General features: G+C 47.2%; 1 protein-coding gene across 1 annotated transcript in view; it reads left to right on the top strand.

Annotated features, from left to right (window-relative positions):
* Positions 1–13,375, top strand: part of NRBP2 (nuclear receptor binding protein 2) — a 33,502-nt gene extending 20,127 nt beyond the window's left edge. Inside the window, exons 11-18 of the mRNA XM_040547581.1 lie at positions 57–189; positions 355–457; positions 606–656; positions 1,336–1,471; positions 8,643–8,696; positions 9,155–9,218; positions 10,138–10,193; positions 12,103–13,375. Of these exons, the coding sequence (XP_040403515.1) occupies positions 57–189; positions 355–457; positions 606–656; positions 1,336–1,471; positions 8,643–8,696; positions 9,155–9,218; positions 10,138–10,193; positions 12,103–12,171 (666 nt within the window). The 3' untranslated portion in view covers positions 12,172–13,375. The remainder of the gene's footprint in view (positions 1–56; positions 190–354; positions 458–605; positions 657–1,335; positions 1,472–8,642; positions 8,697–9,154; positions 9,219–10,137; positions 10,194–12,102) is intronic.
* The last annotated feature ends 2,647 nt before the right edge of the window (positions 13,376–16,022 follow it).

A 16,022-nucleotide genomic window follows, 5' to 3' on the forward strand; every position in this document is an offset into this window, starting at 1 on the left:
GAAGCAGGACCATGTCCTGCTTTGTCTCCAGTTTATGCCTTTTATTTGACCCTCAGGAGTTCATTCTGTCATGCTTGACCCTCAACCCAGACAAGCGACCGACGGCTAACAACCTGCTCTTCCACCGCGTGCTTTTTGAGGTCCATTCCCTTAAGCTGCTGGCAGCACATTGCTTCATCAACAACCAGTGTGAGTAACTGTGAGAGGTCAGCCTGCCCCATTCGAGCTTGTATTCCAGCCCCAACAGAGCCTGAGGAAAAAGGCAGTGACCCACAGACCTTCCCTGGGCACTATGCTGCAGGACCCACATGTGCAGGACCTCCCAGCTAATGCCCTTTTCTGGCTTTGCCCTAGATCTGATGCCGGAGAATGTGGTGGAGGAGAAGATAAAGGAACTGGACCTGAACATGGTGATGGCAGAGATCCGGCGAGAGGGTCGGCCTGGAGCACAGTGGAGGTGAGGATTAGCAGGGTGATTTTGGAGCAGACAAAGGTTTGAGCCCAGGATTTTTATCCAGTGTGATGATCCTGGCATCGTGGCGTAGACTGTGCTGCTCTTCTCTCCTGCTTCCCCCAGTAATCTTCCTGTTCTGCTTCTCTCCCAGGTACTCAGAGGTTTCCTTCCTTGAACTTGACAAATTCTTAGAAGATGTCAGGTAGGTTGTGGGCATGTCCCCAGGATCCCATTACTCACCCCATTCTTTGGGCCTGTGCTCCTGTTGGGAAGTCTTCCTTCTCTCCAGAAGAGCACCTACATCTGAATTGCTTGTCCCCTATCTCCCACTAACTCTAGGGTGCAGTTTGAGAGGGTGGCAGTTGATCTGGGCGAGCCACGCGGGGGACCATGTTAAACCTTTGAAAGCACAGACAATCAAGCTGCAATATCTGGAAGCATTGCCTGGCACTGCTGTGGCTCCAGAAAGGCAAATAGCCCTGACTGCAGACATGAAAGTGGTGCTGTCTGGCCTGTAATGTGTACACCCAGCTTCCATCCAAGGTGTCTCTCTGCCTTCCACTCCCTGGACAACAGGGAGGCAGAGTCAGGGGCCTGTGCTGCAGCACATGTGGAGAGTCCCGTTTTTAGGAGAGTGCTTGGTCATTCCTTGGAGCCCCTCTGTGACTCCCCATGTGTGGGTGAGCAGAGCTGGGTTGCAGTGCCAGGTGGGGTGAGCTCAATGGTCTGCCATCTCCTCACTGTGCTACCTGCCTGCCAGTGCTGCTGCTCCACAGGTTCAGACCCCCCCTGCTCTGCTCCATGACCCTCCATGTAGACCTTCACCAGGGCTGTAAGACGACAGGGCTCAGTTGTTTGTCCTCTCTCTGTGTCTGCACCAGGAATGGGATTTATCCTCTGATGAACTTCGCTGTTTCCAGACCCCATGCCCTCCCACGCGCACTATCCCAGCCCCAGGAGGACACTCAGAAAGCCAAGACCCCCACCCCAGAGCCCTTTGATGTGGAGACCAGGAAGGTAAGGTCAGATCCAGGTGGTGACAGTTCTCCACTAGGAATAAGCAGAAAGTCTCCTTTCCTGACTGCAGGATCTCTCCTGTTAGCCATGCACTGAACTCTAGCTCAGGTGAGAGCTGTTCTTGGTGCCTTGGCTGCCCCAGGGCTGCGACGCTCCTTTTGGCTGGAGCTGGTGATGTCCGTTTCACCTGAGACCTTCTGGAGCAGCCCCATTGCTTCTGATTCTTTGGCTCTGCCTTCTTTCCTCACACATCTGGAGGCAGCTTGGTGGCACAGCATCTCCTGTGCCTTGTTGCTGGGGTTCAGGTTTGAAACCTCCTCCTCATTTGATCAATTGATCATCAGTATCAAATTTGGTACTAACAGTATCTGAGAGCAACCTAGATGCCATCTGAGATCAGGGCCTGTTCTGCCTGTCACTGCAGACGAGATTGCTCGACCTGACACTGAAGTCACAGGCAGCAAGGTTGTTGCAAGTGGGTATATGGATCTCGGATGGGAGTGGAAGGGTGGAGGGCAAGGGAGGCCCAACACAACACCAGGGTGCTTTATGCAGCAGTGAGGCCTTCCAAAACCGTGATGTAATCCCTTGCTGAACAGAGCACATCAACGCTGCAGCATGGGACCGTGTGCTCTGAGGAAGATGGGGCTGATTGGAGGCATCCAGTAAAGAACAAAGCTGGAAAACTTGCCTTGTTAGAAAAGCCCAAGAACTGGCACTGTTTGGCTTAAGGAAGAGAAGACAGATTAGAGATGGGCTGAAGTATGCAAGTGATTGTCACAGCAAGAGAACAGGCACCTGTTCTTCACCTGGGGGACAGAACAGAATATCACAGGTATAAACTGCAGGAAGGATGTTAGGAGGAGGTTTCTAATGGTGGTAAGAATGAATGGGCAGTTGGGAAGGGGCAAAGTCCCCACTTGTGGAAGTCTAACTCAGGTCAGAAATGTCTTGGGAGTGGCCAAGGACGGGTGGGTCTGGTTTGGGGCAGGATGCCATCCTGATATCCCTTTCAGCCCTTGTTTTTGGGGAGTCTGTGGTGGCAGCGTACTTTTGCAGGCTTCTTTCATGATTTACTCTATTATTAATGTACGAGAATCAGTTTCAGGTGCCAGGACTAGGATCTGCAAGATAATCTCTGTCTCCCAGGTTCTTGGATTTCACTCAGTGTCTCTGAATCAATGACTCTGTATCTATTTGTCTAATGGTTGTTTGCAGGAAGGGTGGGCAGCATGGATTTGACAGCATTTTGAAATGACAAATCCACCACTTCTCTGAGGACCAGGTTCCTGGGATTAATCACTGCTACCGAGGGAACTGTGTGCGCTTCATTTCCCATTGAGACCAGCCTGGATTTGGTTTCCAGTGCTGAGTCTTGTTCTGTCATGCAATTATTCATGTGGGAAGGGACGTCAGTAATCTAACTGGGTCCCAAAAACCTCTGAGGATGGAGATTCCATAACCTTCTAACTTCCCCAGCCTCTCCTCCCAGCGTAAGTGCTCCAGCCCAGCATCATTTTGCTGGCACTCCATTGAACTTGCTCCACTTTATCAATGTAATTTGTCTATTGGAGGCTAAAAATTGAGTCTACCCCTGGATGTAGACCCCTATGTAGACCCCCTATGGCAGGGGGGTTGGAACTAGATGATCTTTAAGGTCCCTTCCAACGTGAGTCATTCTGTGTAATTAAACAAATGCTGAGCATAGGGGAATAATTCCTTCCCTCAGTATGCTGGCTGTGTCCATGGGGAGACAAGGTTGTTGGCTGCTGTCATCAGGGTACGGCTTGAGCATGGCACTTCTTATCATGACTTCTGTCTCCTGAACTGCCAGCCATCTTTGAGATTAGGCAGAGGAGCTCACCGGTCTGTACGTACCTCTGTTTCTTAAAAAAAAATAAAAAAAAAATTTGGACCTGTTATTTCCTTGTACAGGGTATCTCCCTGTACTGACACTTTCAAGTCATTTGTCATCAATCACCTATGGCACTGTCTTTGTGTTACCATGGATGGTACAAATGGAATTTCATACTTACATTGAATTAATGTTAAAAGTGCTATGGAGGACTAAACCTAATTCTCATTCCTGCAAGATTCTGTGAAATGCCTTCCTTCAAAAAGTATATCATCAGCGGTTTCTTCATAACAGTCTGAGAATCAGCTTTCAGTGCACTTAAGTTATGCTTTATTCATAGGGCTCAGTGCTTATTTTTAGAGAGATTGCTGTGGTGCTCAGTTGGATATGTTAGAGAAATGTAAATGTAAACCTAAGCATTTATCTTCTCCCCTCTTTGCATTTGTTATATACTTGTTATATGTTATATGCTTTTTCACCTAGTGCCTCAAGGAAAGTGCTGCAAGTATGTTACCTGTCTGACCAATGCGTTCAACAACTGTTTAAAACAAACAAACAAACAAACAAACAAACAAAACACATAGTTTTTCCTCAAATTGACAAAGGAGTAGTGATCTCAAAGGCGCTAAGTTTCTACACATTTCATGAAAACTTGCAGCTGGGCAAACCTGCAAGTCCCAAACAAGCATGGCTGCAGTGCAGACTCTGTTCTGGGAGGCAGCAGCAGGATGCCCAGCAAGCCCCCATGGGCAGACCTGCACCACGACTGCTGCAGCCCCTTGTGCAGTTGTCGAGGTGGGGAATGTGCAGGAGAGGCTGCGGCACTGCATGGGAAGAAAAAGAGGGTTTATGACCTTTGGAAAAGAGGGTGGGCAACTCAGGAGGACTATAAGGATGTTGCGAGGCTACGCAGGGACAAAATTAGAAAGGCCAAAGCTCATCTGGAGCTCAATCTGGCTACTGTTGTTAAAGATAAAAAAAATGTTTTTAAAAATAAATAAACACAAGAAGGAAGACTAAGGAGAATCTCCATCCTTTACTGGATACGGGGGGAAACTTTGTGACAAGAGATGAGGAAAAGGCTGAGGTGCTTAATGCCTTCTTTGCCTCAGTCTTTAGCAGCAAGACCAGTTGTTCTCTGGGTACGCAGCCCCCTGAGCTGGTGGAAGGGGATGAGGAGCAGAACGTGGCCCTCATAATCCATGAGGAAATGGTTGGCGACCTTCTACAGCACTTAGATGTACACAAGTCGATGGGGCCAGATGGGATCCACCTGAGGGTACTGAGAGAACTGTTGGAAGTGCTGACCAAGCTGCTTTCCATCATTTGTCAGCAGTCCTGGCTATCAGGGGAGGTCCCAGTCGACTGGCGGCTAGCAAACGTGATGCCCATCTACAAGAGGGGCTGGAAGGTAGACCCGGGAAACTATAGGCCCGTCAGTCTGACTTCAGTGCCAGGGAAGCTCATGGAGCAGGTTATCTTGAGTGTCATCTGGATAGGAGGATCTGGAGGATCTGGATAGGCTGGACCGATGGGCTGAGGCCAACTGTATGAAGTTCAACAAGGCCAAGTGCCGGGTCCTGCACCTGGGGCACAACCCCAAGCAGCGCTACAGCTGGGAGAGGAGTGGTTAGAAAGCTGCCTGGCAGAGAAGGACCTGGGAGTATTGGTTGATAGTCGGCTGAATATGAACCAGCAGTGTGCTCAGGTGGCCAAAAGGCCAACAGCATCCTGGCTTGTATCAGAAACAGTGTGGCCAGCAGGTCTAGGGAAGTGATTGTCCCCCTGTACTTTGCTCTGGTGAGGCCGCACCTCAAGTGCTGTGTTCAGCTTTGGGCCCCTCGCTACAAGAAGCACATGGAGGTGCTCGAGCGAGTCCAGAGAAGGGCAACGAAGCTGGTGAGGGGTCTGGAGAACAAGTCTTACGAGGAGCGGCTGAGGGAGCTGGGATTGTTCAGCCTGGAGAAGAGGAGGCTCAGGGGCGACCTTATCGTACTCCACAGGTACCTTAAAGGAGGCTGTAGTGAGGTAGGGGTTGGTCTATTCTCCCACGTGCCAGGTGACAGGACAAGGGGGAATGGGCTAAAGTTGTGACAGGGGAGGTTTAGGATGGATATTAGGAAGAACTTCATCACTGAAAGGGTTGTTAGGCATTGGAATGGGCTGCCCAGGGAAGTGGCTGAGTCACCATCCCTGGAGGTCTTTAAGAGACGTTTAGATGTAGAGCTTAGTGATATGGTTTAGTGGAGGGCTTGTTAGTGTTAGGTCAGAGGTTGGACTAGGTGATCTTGGAGGTCTCTTCCAACCTAGGTGATTCTGTGATTCTATGGAGTGAACATCAGAACCTGGGGCCTATGCATGTGCGTGGAGAAAGCAGGGAAAGGCAGCTGGATGGTACAGAGTGCGGGCAACCAGGCTGCCTTTCTTCTTGAGAGTCTGACTTACCTCCTACTTTGCCAGAGGCCCTGGCAAAGGCCAGCTTTTACCTATCTATCTTCCATCTTTCTTAGGGATCATACTTTTGGCCTGCTGAAAAATTTGCTTCTAAATAGTTTTGCATTTCAGTCACATTTTTACTCACATTTTTTTCTCCTAGCGAAATTCACTTAGCATCACCCTTAGCTCTCTGACAGTAGCTCTAAAAGTACTAATCCTGAATTTCAGAGCTAGTTTAACTGTGACAACCCTGCCAAAGAATCGGACAGCTCTGTCCTTATCACATCCCTGGCGACTCCCTTTATGCACTCCTGCAATAGGTGAGGTCAGCTGGCTGATTTGGCTGGAGATAAGCTCTACCAAGAAGAATTCATTTTCAGCAGCATGGGTGAGCTGGTAACTTACCACCCAAGTACCTACCGCCCCAGCTGTGCAAGCCCCAAGGGAGGGAATAAAGAGGTGGAAAGTAGCACAGGACTTGTGCTCTGCACCGTGACCAGAGTAGCTGAAATTAATGAGTGAACTTGATGCCACATGACAGGTTCTTGTGCTGCTGGTGCAGGCCCTTGGAGTTGTCTCCATCCAGGAGGTGCTGCAGCACATTCAAGATCATGTGCTTATGAGTTACCATTAACAACAGTTAATTTAAACTGAAGTGAAAATGTTTCTAGCCTCTTTAGGCTTCTTAAGTGCAATGCAGTGTGATATTTCATCATTCCGTTATGGAAATACTCCTCTTGATTAGGTTATATCAGTTGTACTGTATTTCTTCTCACAGGAGAGTGTACAAACTACTAGTTCATCTGTGTAGTGTGATTTAGCTGGGAAGAGATGTAAGAAGCAGAAGAGGTGAGAAAGAGACGCAAGAGTGAGAAGAGATAAAAGAGGATGTTGATAACGTGTGGATCATGCACACACTCACAGCTCAGCCCTCTCTAACAATAATCAGCACCTGTGCTCCAAAACCAAATATTAGAGCTGTATTAAAACTGCAAAGACAGGCTACAGGAGATGGTGACAAATAGAAATGTCCATTTTAGCGTGGTATACAGCTACTCCTTTTAGTCTATGTGGGTTTTTTTGCTGTGGTCAGGTGGGTCAGGAGGTCAGGGTGAAATCCCACAGTGCTTCCCTAAAGCACTGGTTTCTTCAGCATCCAAAATGACATCTACTCTTCATTCTCTGACTGTTAAGAACTATCTGAGTGTTGCAGATTGTGAATAAAACTATTTAGGATGAGATGTCTGTGGGACTGTTGGGCAAAGAAACATGCACGCTGTCATTATTCTGCATCTGGACACTGAAGAAAGGCATTGATAAACTGGAACAAGTTCAATGGAGGGCCAGTAAAACAGTGCAGGGCTGGAGCATTAGTCCTGGGAGAAGAGGCTGCGGGAGCGGGGCTTGCTCTGCATAAAGGGAAGGCTTTGGAGCACCTAATGGCAACCTGCCCATACCCGTGAGGGGATTGCTGAGAAGATGGAGGAAGCCATGTTCTTTGTGTAGGAGCCAGGCTCTTTACAGAGGTGCACACTGGGCGAAGAGACAGATTGAAATGGGTACATTCTGGATGGATCCAAGGAAAATTTTTTTCGCGGTGAGGATGGTTAAACAGTGGACCAGGGCACAAAGAGGTTATGGGATCTCCATCCTTGGAGGTTTTCAAAACTGAGTCAGGCAGGGCTTTTGGCAGCCTGGTCTGAATTCACTGTTTGTCTTGTTTTGAGTAGGCAGTTGGACTAGAGACTTCCTGATGTCCCTTCCCACCTGGATGATTCTTTGATCATGGGTATCAGGTAAAGAGAGATGGAGAACAGGTGGCAGTGATGCACTCAGACATCATCAGCCTTCTCTCTGATGATATGTGCAAGATGCTGGGCAGTTCAAGGTAATTCAGTGCATAAACAAAGGAGCGCATGGCCAGACAGTGTGCTGGCATTACTCAGTGTAAAGGAAAGGGCACCCACCTTGGGCATACAGTCATGTTGGTCAGTTCTTGGAAGAGAAAGAGATGGCCTGGAGATGATAACGGTCAGAGGACAGCGAGTTTTCCAACTGAGAAGAGTGTTAAATGCCTGGAGATATTTGTCATAGCAAGGAGTTGTAATAGAGGGGTACTGGGCAAGAGAAAGGAATAAGCATATAACTCTCCTCTGAGCATAGGCCTGAAATCAAGGAATATATATGAAATCCTGTTAGAATCTGCTTGGAACATGGATGTTGATTCCTCACTAGGTTTCCTGTCTTCTGGGTTGACCAATGGCATGCTGTCTCTCTTTCTTTTACCCAGACAACATGACTTCTGGTGTGAAACATCTTGTTACTTCATAGGAACTCAAACATATTAATAAAAATCCATATTTATCTAACACATTTGAATGTTCTGTGATGTGATGCAGTCCTGGTTCCAAAAGAAACCCTGTATTTCACTTCAATAATACTTGGGATTTCAGTTTTGCACTTTTGTCTGATTTAAGAATTGGTCATCCCTCAAGGACATGAACAAGTACAGTACTAAAATGTAACTAAGAGTTTTGGCAGGATTCTAGGGGGAACCTACCCCTGACAAATGAAGCACGATAATTCATCCTGGCTGTAAAGCTATCCCAGAACAACACCTTGCACAGGACTCCTCGCTTACCCACCTCTCCACCAGCTGATGATGACAGTTTGTAACTGGATGTTGGACTAAATTATGCCTCAGCTGCTCCACCTGGACAATTCCTAGAAATGTGGGCAGGGGGAAAGATCAGGCTGGCAGTTGGAATTACAGGTTTTAAATAGGATTTTGAGAGTCATGCTTGGAAATCAGGAGCAAAGCAGACCTGGGGGAACTAAAGGGGCTGTGTCCAGGCTGATGTTTACTTTGCCCTCTTCTAGGTGGTGCAAATGCAATGTAACATGGAGCTGAATGAAGACAAGACCCAGTGGCATGTAAGTATTCAGCTCCAGCAACTCCACATGAGGCACTGGAGCAAGACCTGCTCTCTGTACCCAACTCTGGCATCCAACTGTGACAAAGTTTGGTCTCAGCTAGTTTGCTGCAGTACCTGAAGAATCTACTCTTGTCTCTTTACAACAAAAGAAGCCCAAAGAAGAGTGAAGCCACCAGAGCCCCCTGGCTTCAGGACAGTAGTCCTTGATATCTTTGTCTGGATGTCTTTTAACTCTACTTCTTTCTAACTTAACAGTTGCAGCTTATCTGTGACTGCTTAGAGAACATTTCTGTAAGACACTCAAAGTACCCCTCAAAGACATCCAGCATGTTAGCAGTTACCAACACCCTCTCTGCTCACCCCTGCCAACAGCTTCTAGTGCTGATGAAAGAGCCAGCACTGTTGTCTCTTACAAAGAAACTGGTGTTTGTAAAGATCACTCTCTTCTTTCTGCAGCTCACTCTTCTGCTGATTTTGGAGGACAAATTGCATCGACAGTTGAGCTACGACTTGCTGCCCAGTAGGTTTACTTGTTTTTTGTGTATGAATGCAGATTTATTGCCTGGTAGCCCTGGTGAGGTTTAGGCTCAGAGTATGTTAGACACAGATTGTGCTTAAAGTCAGTTTTTCTTTCCTTCTCATACTGGGAAAGCAGAACAAACCATAATAACCATGTGGCCCCTGTTCTTATCCACTCTGGCATGTAGTACTAGCATGCACTCTAAAGTAGTGAACTTTGGCAGTCCAGTGAGTGGCCATCAAGAGCATGCATTTAAGACTGAAATTTGGGACATGGAGTTCCAAGGGAAATACTAGTGAATGAGTGAATTCTACCCTCATTCCCCAGCACTGGTGCAGTCTCTGCAATACCTTTCAAAGGAAAAGGTGACTTGTCCTCTAAGGGAGTCCTGTGGCTCTGGGGAAGGGTGCTTCTCCTTGGAGTAGGTCCAACACAGCGGCTCCTTCCTAAAACATGCAGAAGTCCTATGGGAGCCGTGCAGCTAGCATCCATTGACTGCCTTACAGACAAAACTAAAACATAAAGCTTGGGAACTAATGCTTGGGAGTTGCTGCTTCACCAGCTCCTTTTGTTTTTCTGCCTACAGGTAGTGGCCTGCTTTCTTTTCATGCTGAGCCAAAACAAGCAAAAAATCTCAAAGTGACACTGCCAATACTATTGTGCTTTGTGTGATTTGGGGCTGGAGCTTGTTCCTGACTGGTGCTTTGTTCTGCTTTAATTCCTTGCTCACTGCTGTACTTTATTTGCCCCAGGATTCCTTAGCAATTACTTAGCCAGCCAGAAATACACTGCATATACCCCTGAAGCATAATGAAGCATAATGCGGGTGTGCTGTGAGTTAGAATAGGTGTGCTTTACGAGTAGAAGAGAAACTGAGGTGCATGAACGTTCATGTTCTCACTGTTCCTCCTCCCTGCAGCTGATAACTCCAAGGACTTGGCCACAGAGCTGGTGCATTACGGATTCATCCACGAGGTAAGCCTGCTTGCCATTCCTTGCCATCTCAGCTGTGCATGCACAGTGCTGCAACAGCAGTCCCCAAATCCATGTGACACCTCATGCTTCAGAGGAGTAGGAGCTCCTCCATTCCCTGCCTGGCAGCCAGGAGCAGTCACAATGCCCAGCCTGCAGCTCCATGCTGTGCTAATTCCCTTTGCAGTGAGTGACACTTTTTTTTTTTTTCCCCTCCATACTTTGCCCATGCTGTTGGACATGAAGGGACAGCTGTATTGTGGTGGCAGGGTCACAACACTAATTACATCAACATTACACTGATTTTGAATGTGAAAACCAGAGTGACGGGAAAGGAAGTCAAGGCCACCTCCTGTCTCCCAGAGAAACTGCTCCAGTAGTCTGTGTTGCTCAGACAGCTGCTCTTACGTCACTTTGCAAATTTCTGCCTGCCAGAAGTGACCTACCCCAACACTGCACTTCCAGGCTCTCCCTTGGTGTTTACAGACAGTTCCAAGTCAGAATGCAGAACTGCCCTGTCATTCCGACAGCATAATAGCCTCAAGGAAAGACAGCATGGAGAGAATTAAAAATATATCTATTTTTATTTTGTACAAGTTAGGAATTCTGGGGCTGTAGGCAAAGTTTTGGAGAATTCCTCATTCTGGATGCTGACATTAGACAAGGAAGGGGTCAGCTTCACTGAATGAAAAATATATGTGAGTACACCTGAGAAAAAGTACATTTAGACTTTCTTCCTTTCTTCATCTGAGCATGGTGATTGTGCAGCTTGGCACTGAAACAATGGGGTGCTTTCTCCTGTGCTCTGGAAAATACATGGCATTCGGGGCATTCTAGAACTGTAGAATATACTTCACTGGTCTGTGTTCCAGACTGCAAATTATCTTTTTCTTTCTTTCTCCTAGGAGATAATCTCCTTTTAAAACATCTTTCCCTCTCTAACATCTTTTTAACTCCACAGGTAGTGACTACCTTTTCTCTCAGATGGTGTAACTGATGTACATCTTGTTAAACTGAGCAAATGTCCTGAGCTTGTATTTAGCTTGGAAGTATGCTGCTTTTTTCTAATCTGAAGGACTTGTGTACCCAAATGCTCATTTGCTTTTCCAGCTGTAAGAGTGGTTTGTCTAACAAAAGATACCATCTATGCCTTACAAATCTTGTCTTCAAAATACAAATTTTTCCTTAATAGAAAGGTAGTAATTTATCAACAATAGGGACAGGAGAGTGCCTCTAAGCAATGAGAAAACAAGTCACTTTTTTTTTTTTTGGAGTAAGTATTTTGAGTTAGTTTCTGGCAGTTCCAAAAACCCTTTATGACACAACATGTGGGTGTTTTGCATCCTTTACATATCATAATGTATTTCAGTAATTCTTAATGAATAAACATTCTAATTGTATTATAAAACAACTACTCCTGAATGTGTTAGAAAAAAAAGATTTCTGTACAAAATAGTTGCCAAACCAACAAAAAGTGATACCATTTTAAAAATTATTTTAATTAGCAATAAGGATACTATAAAAACAGGTAGCCATAGAAAATAATTTTAGATCCAGTGGTAAGTTAGTTAAGTTGAAATTAAACTAAACAAAAAAAGCTGGACCTGTTTTCTTCCTTCAGATTGGACACTCCAAAGAATTGACTTTTGCCTTTATACAGCACCTGACACAATAAGGTTCCATTCTTGATTGATTGGTCATTTGGCGTAATTCAGTAAATGCAATAATTAGTAGTGGTATGTTCCAGAACTGCTTGTGAGTTGTTCTCTTCCCATATCAAACCTCAGATATAAAATCTGGTGACTTGAGATGGAATCATGTAAGGAAGGAATACACACAATCACGTAAGGAAGGAGATATCCAAGGTACCAAGCCAAATTAATCTGTTGGCTTGCTTTTTCTTTTATTTTAGGATGACTGTGAAAAGCTGGCTAACTTCCTGGAAAATGCCTTCCACAAATACCGGTCTCCTCCCTTGTGAGTCACTTTGCTGCAGTCTGGGACAGCAGGGTCTCCTGTGCCACAGGGACAGGCAGCACACCAGACGAGAAGGCTGCAGGGCTTCTGACCGAACTTCCTCCAGTGGGACTGACCAGACCACTCGCTCCAGACTGAATCTTTGCAGTCCATGAGAGGTGTATGCCTTAGCTGTGGCGTGGAAAGACAACAGCAAGCGGAGGAGTAACCAGCAAATAGGGGACGGCCTGTGCATGAGTATGTGCTCTGGCCCCCACTCATGCAGCAGTAAGTCAGAGGGAGTTGTGAGGCGTGAGGGAGTGCGGTAGCACTTCTTCAACCCCTTGCTGATGTTATTTGTGAAGATACAAAGCTGCTGCAAGACTTCCCCAGACTGATAAATTTGCCTCTGGGAATTATAAGCTTTTCTCACTGCAGGTCCCAAAGCTATTTTTTTTCCTCTTTGCCAGTTGGTGATACATGCAGAAGAGAGGAGAGGAGCAGGATTGGAAAGCTCTGGTGCAGTTTCCAATCTGCCACATTCTGTTCTTTATATCCAGTTATTCCTGTTTTGATTTCTCCAGCACAGATAAAACACTGTGATGCCTTGTAATTAGAATTGCACACTTTGGTATAAGCTGAAGAGTGGACTTTGTGAGCTGGACTTGACACGGCAGGAGAAGATTCCAGAAATCCAAATCTACCAGCTGGATCCTAACATGTCAAAAACGTGGAAACGCCACTGGTGCTGAACAAACCCTTGTCATTCTCCTGTTTGTTTTAGGCCTTCCAAAATCTCATGACATCTTAAGGGGGAAACCCCTGGTGTCTCTTCCTCCCCTGTTTCTCCTAGAGTATTTGTAACTTCTGTCATTAGTGTGGAGAAAGGGGCAATCTTAGCTGCAGTGCATGTCAGGCTCAATTGGTGAAAATTGCAAACAGGAATTATTTGTGTAGCAAGAGCTATGCAGTGCTGCTCCATGCTGTTCACGTTGTGCCGTATGGTGCCAGCAGCCTCACGCTGTGCTGTGCTGGTGTGCTGTGCTGTGCTGTGCCAGGTCCTCCGTGCCTGCATTACGCTTTGCAGTGTTGCACCAACTGTATTACACTGGGCTGGGTTTGCCATGCTACGATGCTACGCTGAGCTGTCAAATTGTGCTGTTTTCCCAGTTGTGCTGCGCTGTGCCAACTTTACAGAAACTGACAAATCAATAAAGCCATTGAAAGCAGCTTATCTCATCAGAGGAGCTGATCCACTGAGCAAAACACTCAGTAATTTCTTAGTCACTCTTACAGTTAAGAAGAGTAAAAAAGCTTCCTTGTGTTCAACAGACTTATCCACAGAATCAGGTAAATTGGGTAGAGGAGGAATCCAGTAGAGAAACATCATTCAGCTGCATGATTCAAAAATTGCTCCTTCTCCAGAACAAGCTTGCACTTGCTTTTGCAAACTGAGAAATTCCTTCCTATACCAGTTACTTCATTTCCCTGATGAGCTCATTAGCTCTTCTTTAACACATTTCACCCGGTTTAATTGTTTCTTTTAACATTGTTACCACTCAGTTTGAGTGATGGTTCCCCCTCCTACTGGCCATGATGCACTCAGCAGTTAAGAGTTCGTTAACCAGCTATTGTTGGATGTTTTGAATACATGACGGGCTGTAGACATAGAATCACAGAAGAGGCGAGGTTGGTAGGGACCACTCAAGATCCCAGGAGGTCCCTTCCGCCCTCAGCGGTCTTCCAGCCCAAAGCCCCTTGCTCGAGCTGGGTCACCCAGGGCCATGTCCAGTCAGGTTGGAGTATCGCCGCGGATAGAGACACCACAGCTTCTCTCAGCAACCTGTGCCAGTGTTCAGCCAGCCTCGCTGAAGAAAAGCGTCCTCCTGTGTTCAAATGGAATTTCCCATTTTTCAGTTTGGGCCCATTGTCTCTTGTCCTGACACTGGGATCTGCTGAGAAGGGCATAGCTCCATCTTCTTCAGCCTCTAATCAGGCATTTGTATGCATTGATGAGCCACTGCAAGCCTCTCCAGGCTGAGCAGCCCCTGCTCTCCACCTCTCCTACAACAGATGCTTCAGTCCCTTCCCCATCTTGGTGACCCTGCACCAGACTCACTCCAGTAAGTCCAACTCTTTCTTGTCACTGGGAGCCCAGCATGGGGACCAGCACTCCAGATGTGGCCTCGCCAGCACTGAGCAGAGGAAGGACCTTCCCTCAGCCAGCTAGCAAGGCTTTCCCTGGTGCAGCCCAGGATACCATTGGCCTTCTCTGCTGTAAGAACACATTGCAAGAGCACGTTCTAGAACACAAGTCCTGTGAGGAGCGACTGAGGGAACTGGGGGTGTTTAGTCTGGAGAAGAGGAGGCTCAGGGGAGACCTTATTGCTCTCTGCAACTGCCTGAAAAGAAGGTGTGCGGAGCTGGGGGTCGGCCTCTTCTCACAGGTAACCAGTGATAGGCCTGGAGGGAATGGCCTCAAGTTGTGCCAGGGGAGGTTCAGGTTGGAAATTAGGAGACATTTCTTCTCAGAAAGAGCAGTCAGGCATTGGGACGGGTTGCCCAGGGAGGTGGTGGAGTCACCGTCCCTGGGGGTGTTCAAGGAAAGGTTGGACGTGGTGCTTAGGGACAGGGTTTAGTGGGTGACATTGGTGGTAGGGAGACAGTTGGACCAGATGGTCCTGGAGGGCTTTTCCAACCTTAATGATTCTGTGATTCTGTGATTGCTGGCTCACAGTCAGCTTGGTGTCCAGCACGATGTGCATGGCCTTCTTTGCAAAACTGGCACCATCACAAGAATGGAAATCCTGCCCGCACATTTGCAAGTCAGACAAGAAAGGAGATGTGTCCTCAGACACAGCTGGTCAAGTCTGATCAGCTAATTACGGTTGTAATTCTTGCCCATGTTATAGTTGTGGTACTGCACATCTTTTAGTAGAATATCTAGTCTTTAAAGATTGCATAATGTAGGAATCCACTGTGTCTCAATAATTAATGTTTTCCAGTGGTTAACGGCAGTCACTTAAATTCAGATTAGAAATATGGTTCACGTTTTTATGTTCAAATTCAGACATTGTACCTTTATCTGCTAGATAAAGGAACTTTTGCAGTGCAAGATTTATCATGTTAAGAGTACTTAGATATTAAGTCATCCTTCAGAGGCTTTTGGTGAGCTTTATTGTTTTTAGCTTTCTAAATCTTTTATCAGTCAGATAGACTTTTGGAACCTGTAAACTTCTCAGAGCTTTTTCCCTAGCCTTCTATCTTGTTTGTAGCACGGCCAGCAGGCCAGGTCATTCTCACGGCCCTTTAAATAATTAAGTGCAGAGCGTAACAACACATCTGTTCCTTGCTGAGGGGATTCTTCCTTTGAAGAATAGCCTCCTCTAGAGGCAGTGTCTTTTTGGGGCCCTTTTTATTTCAGCGGCATTTCCATCCCGTGACAGAGATCATCTGCTCTCGGCCGTTTGACCTCGCCTTTGCCCGTGTATTTTAATTTGCATGTAAGAGACTGGAGCCACCTGAAAAGAGCAGAGCACAGGGGAAGGGCTGCGCACAGATTCAGGCACCGGGACTACAGCAGTTCGGTAGCTCTGTTTGTGCGTTCGGCTAACGCCGATCTCCCAACACCTGGCGCTCCGGCCTCGCAGCTCCGCGGCCCGTGGCACCAACGCGGGCCCTCTCGTGACGGGCGGGACTCAGCTCCTGGCGCCTCCGGTGCGTGCAGGCGCCACCTTCGTCCCGAGCAGCGCCAGTCCCGCTGCCGGCGGCACCAACAGCTCCTCGGCACGCCGAGCAGGAGGATCGCTGGTGCGGCACCGGCCAGCGCAGACACCTCACCGGCCCCCCCGCGGCGCTGCAGCCCCCGGGACGCGG

Source organism: Cygnus olor, chromosome 2 (assembly GCF_009769625.2).
Source record: "Cygnus olor isolate bCygOlo1 chromosome 2, bCygOlo1.pri.v2, whole genome shotgun sequence".
Lineage (NCBI taxonomy): Eukaryota > Metazoa > Chordata > Aves > Anseriformes > Anatidae > Cygnus > Cygnus olor.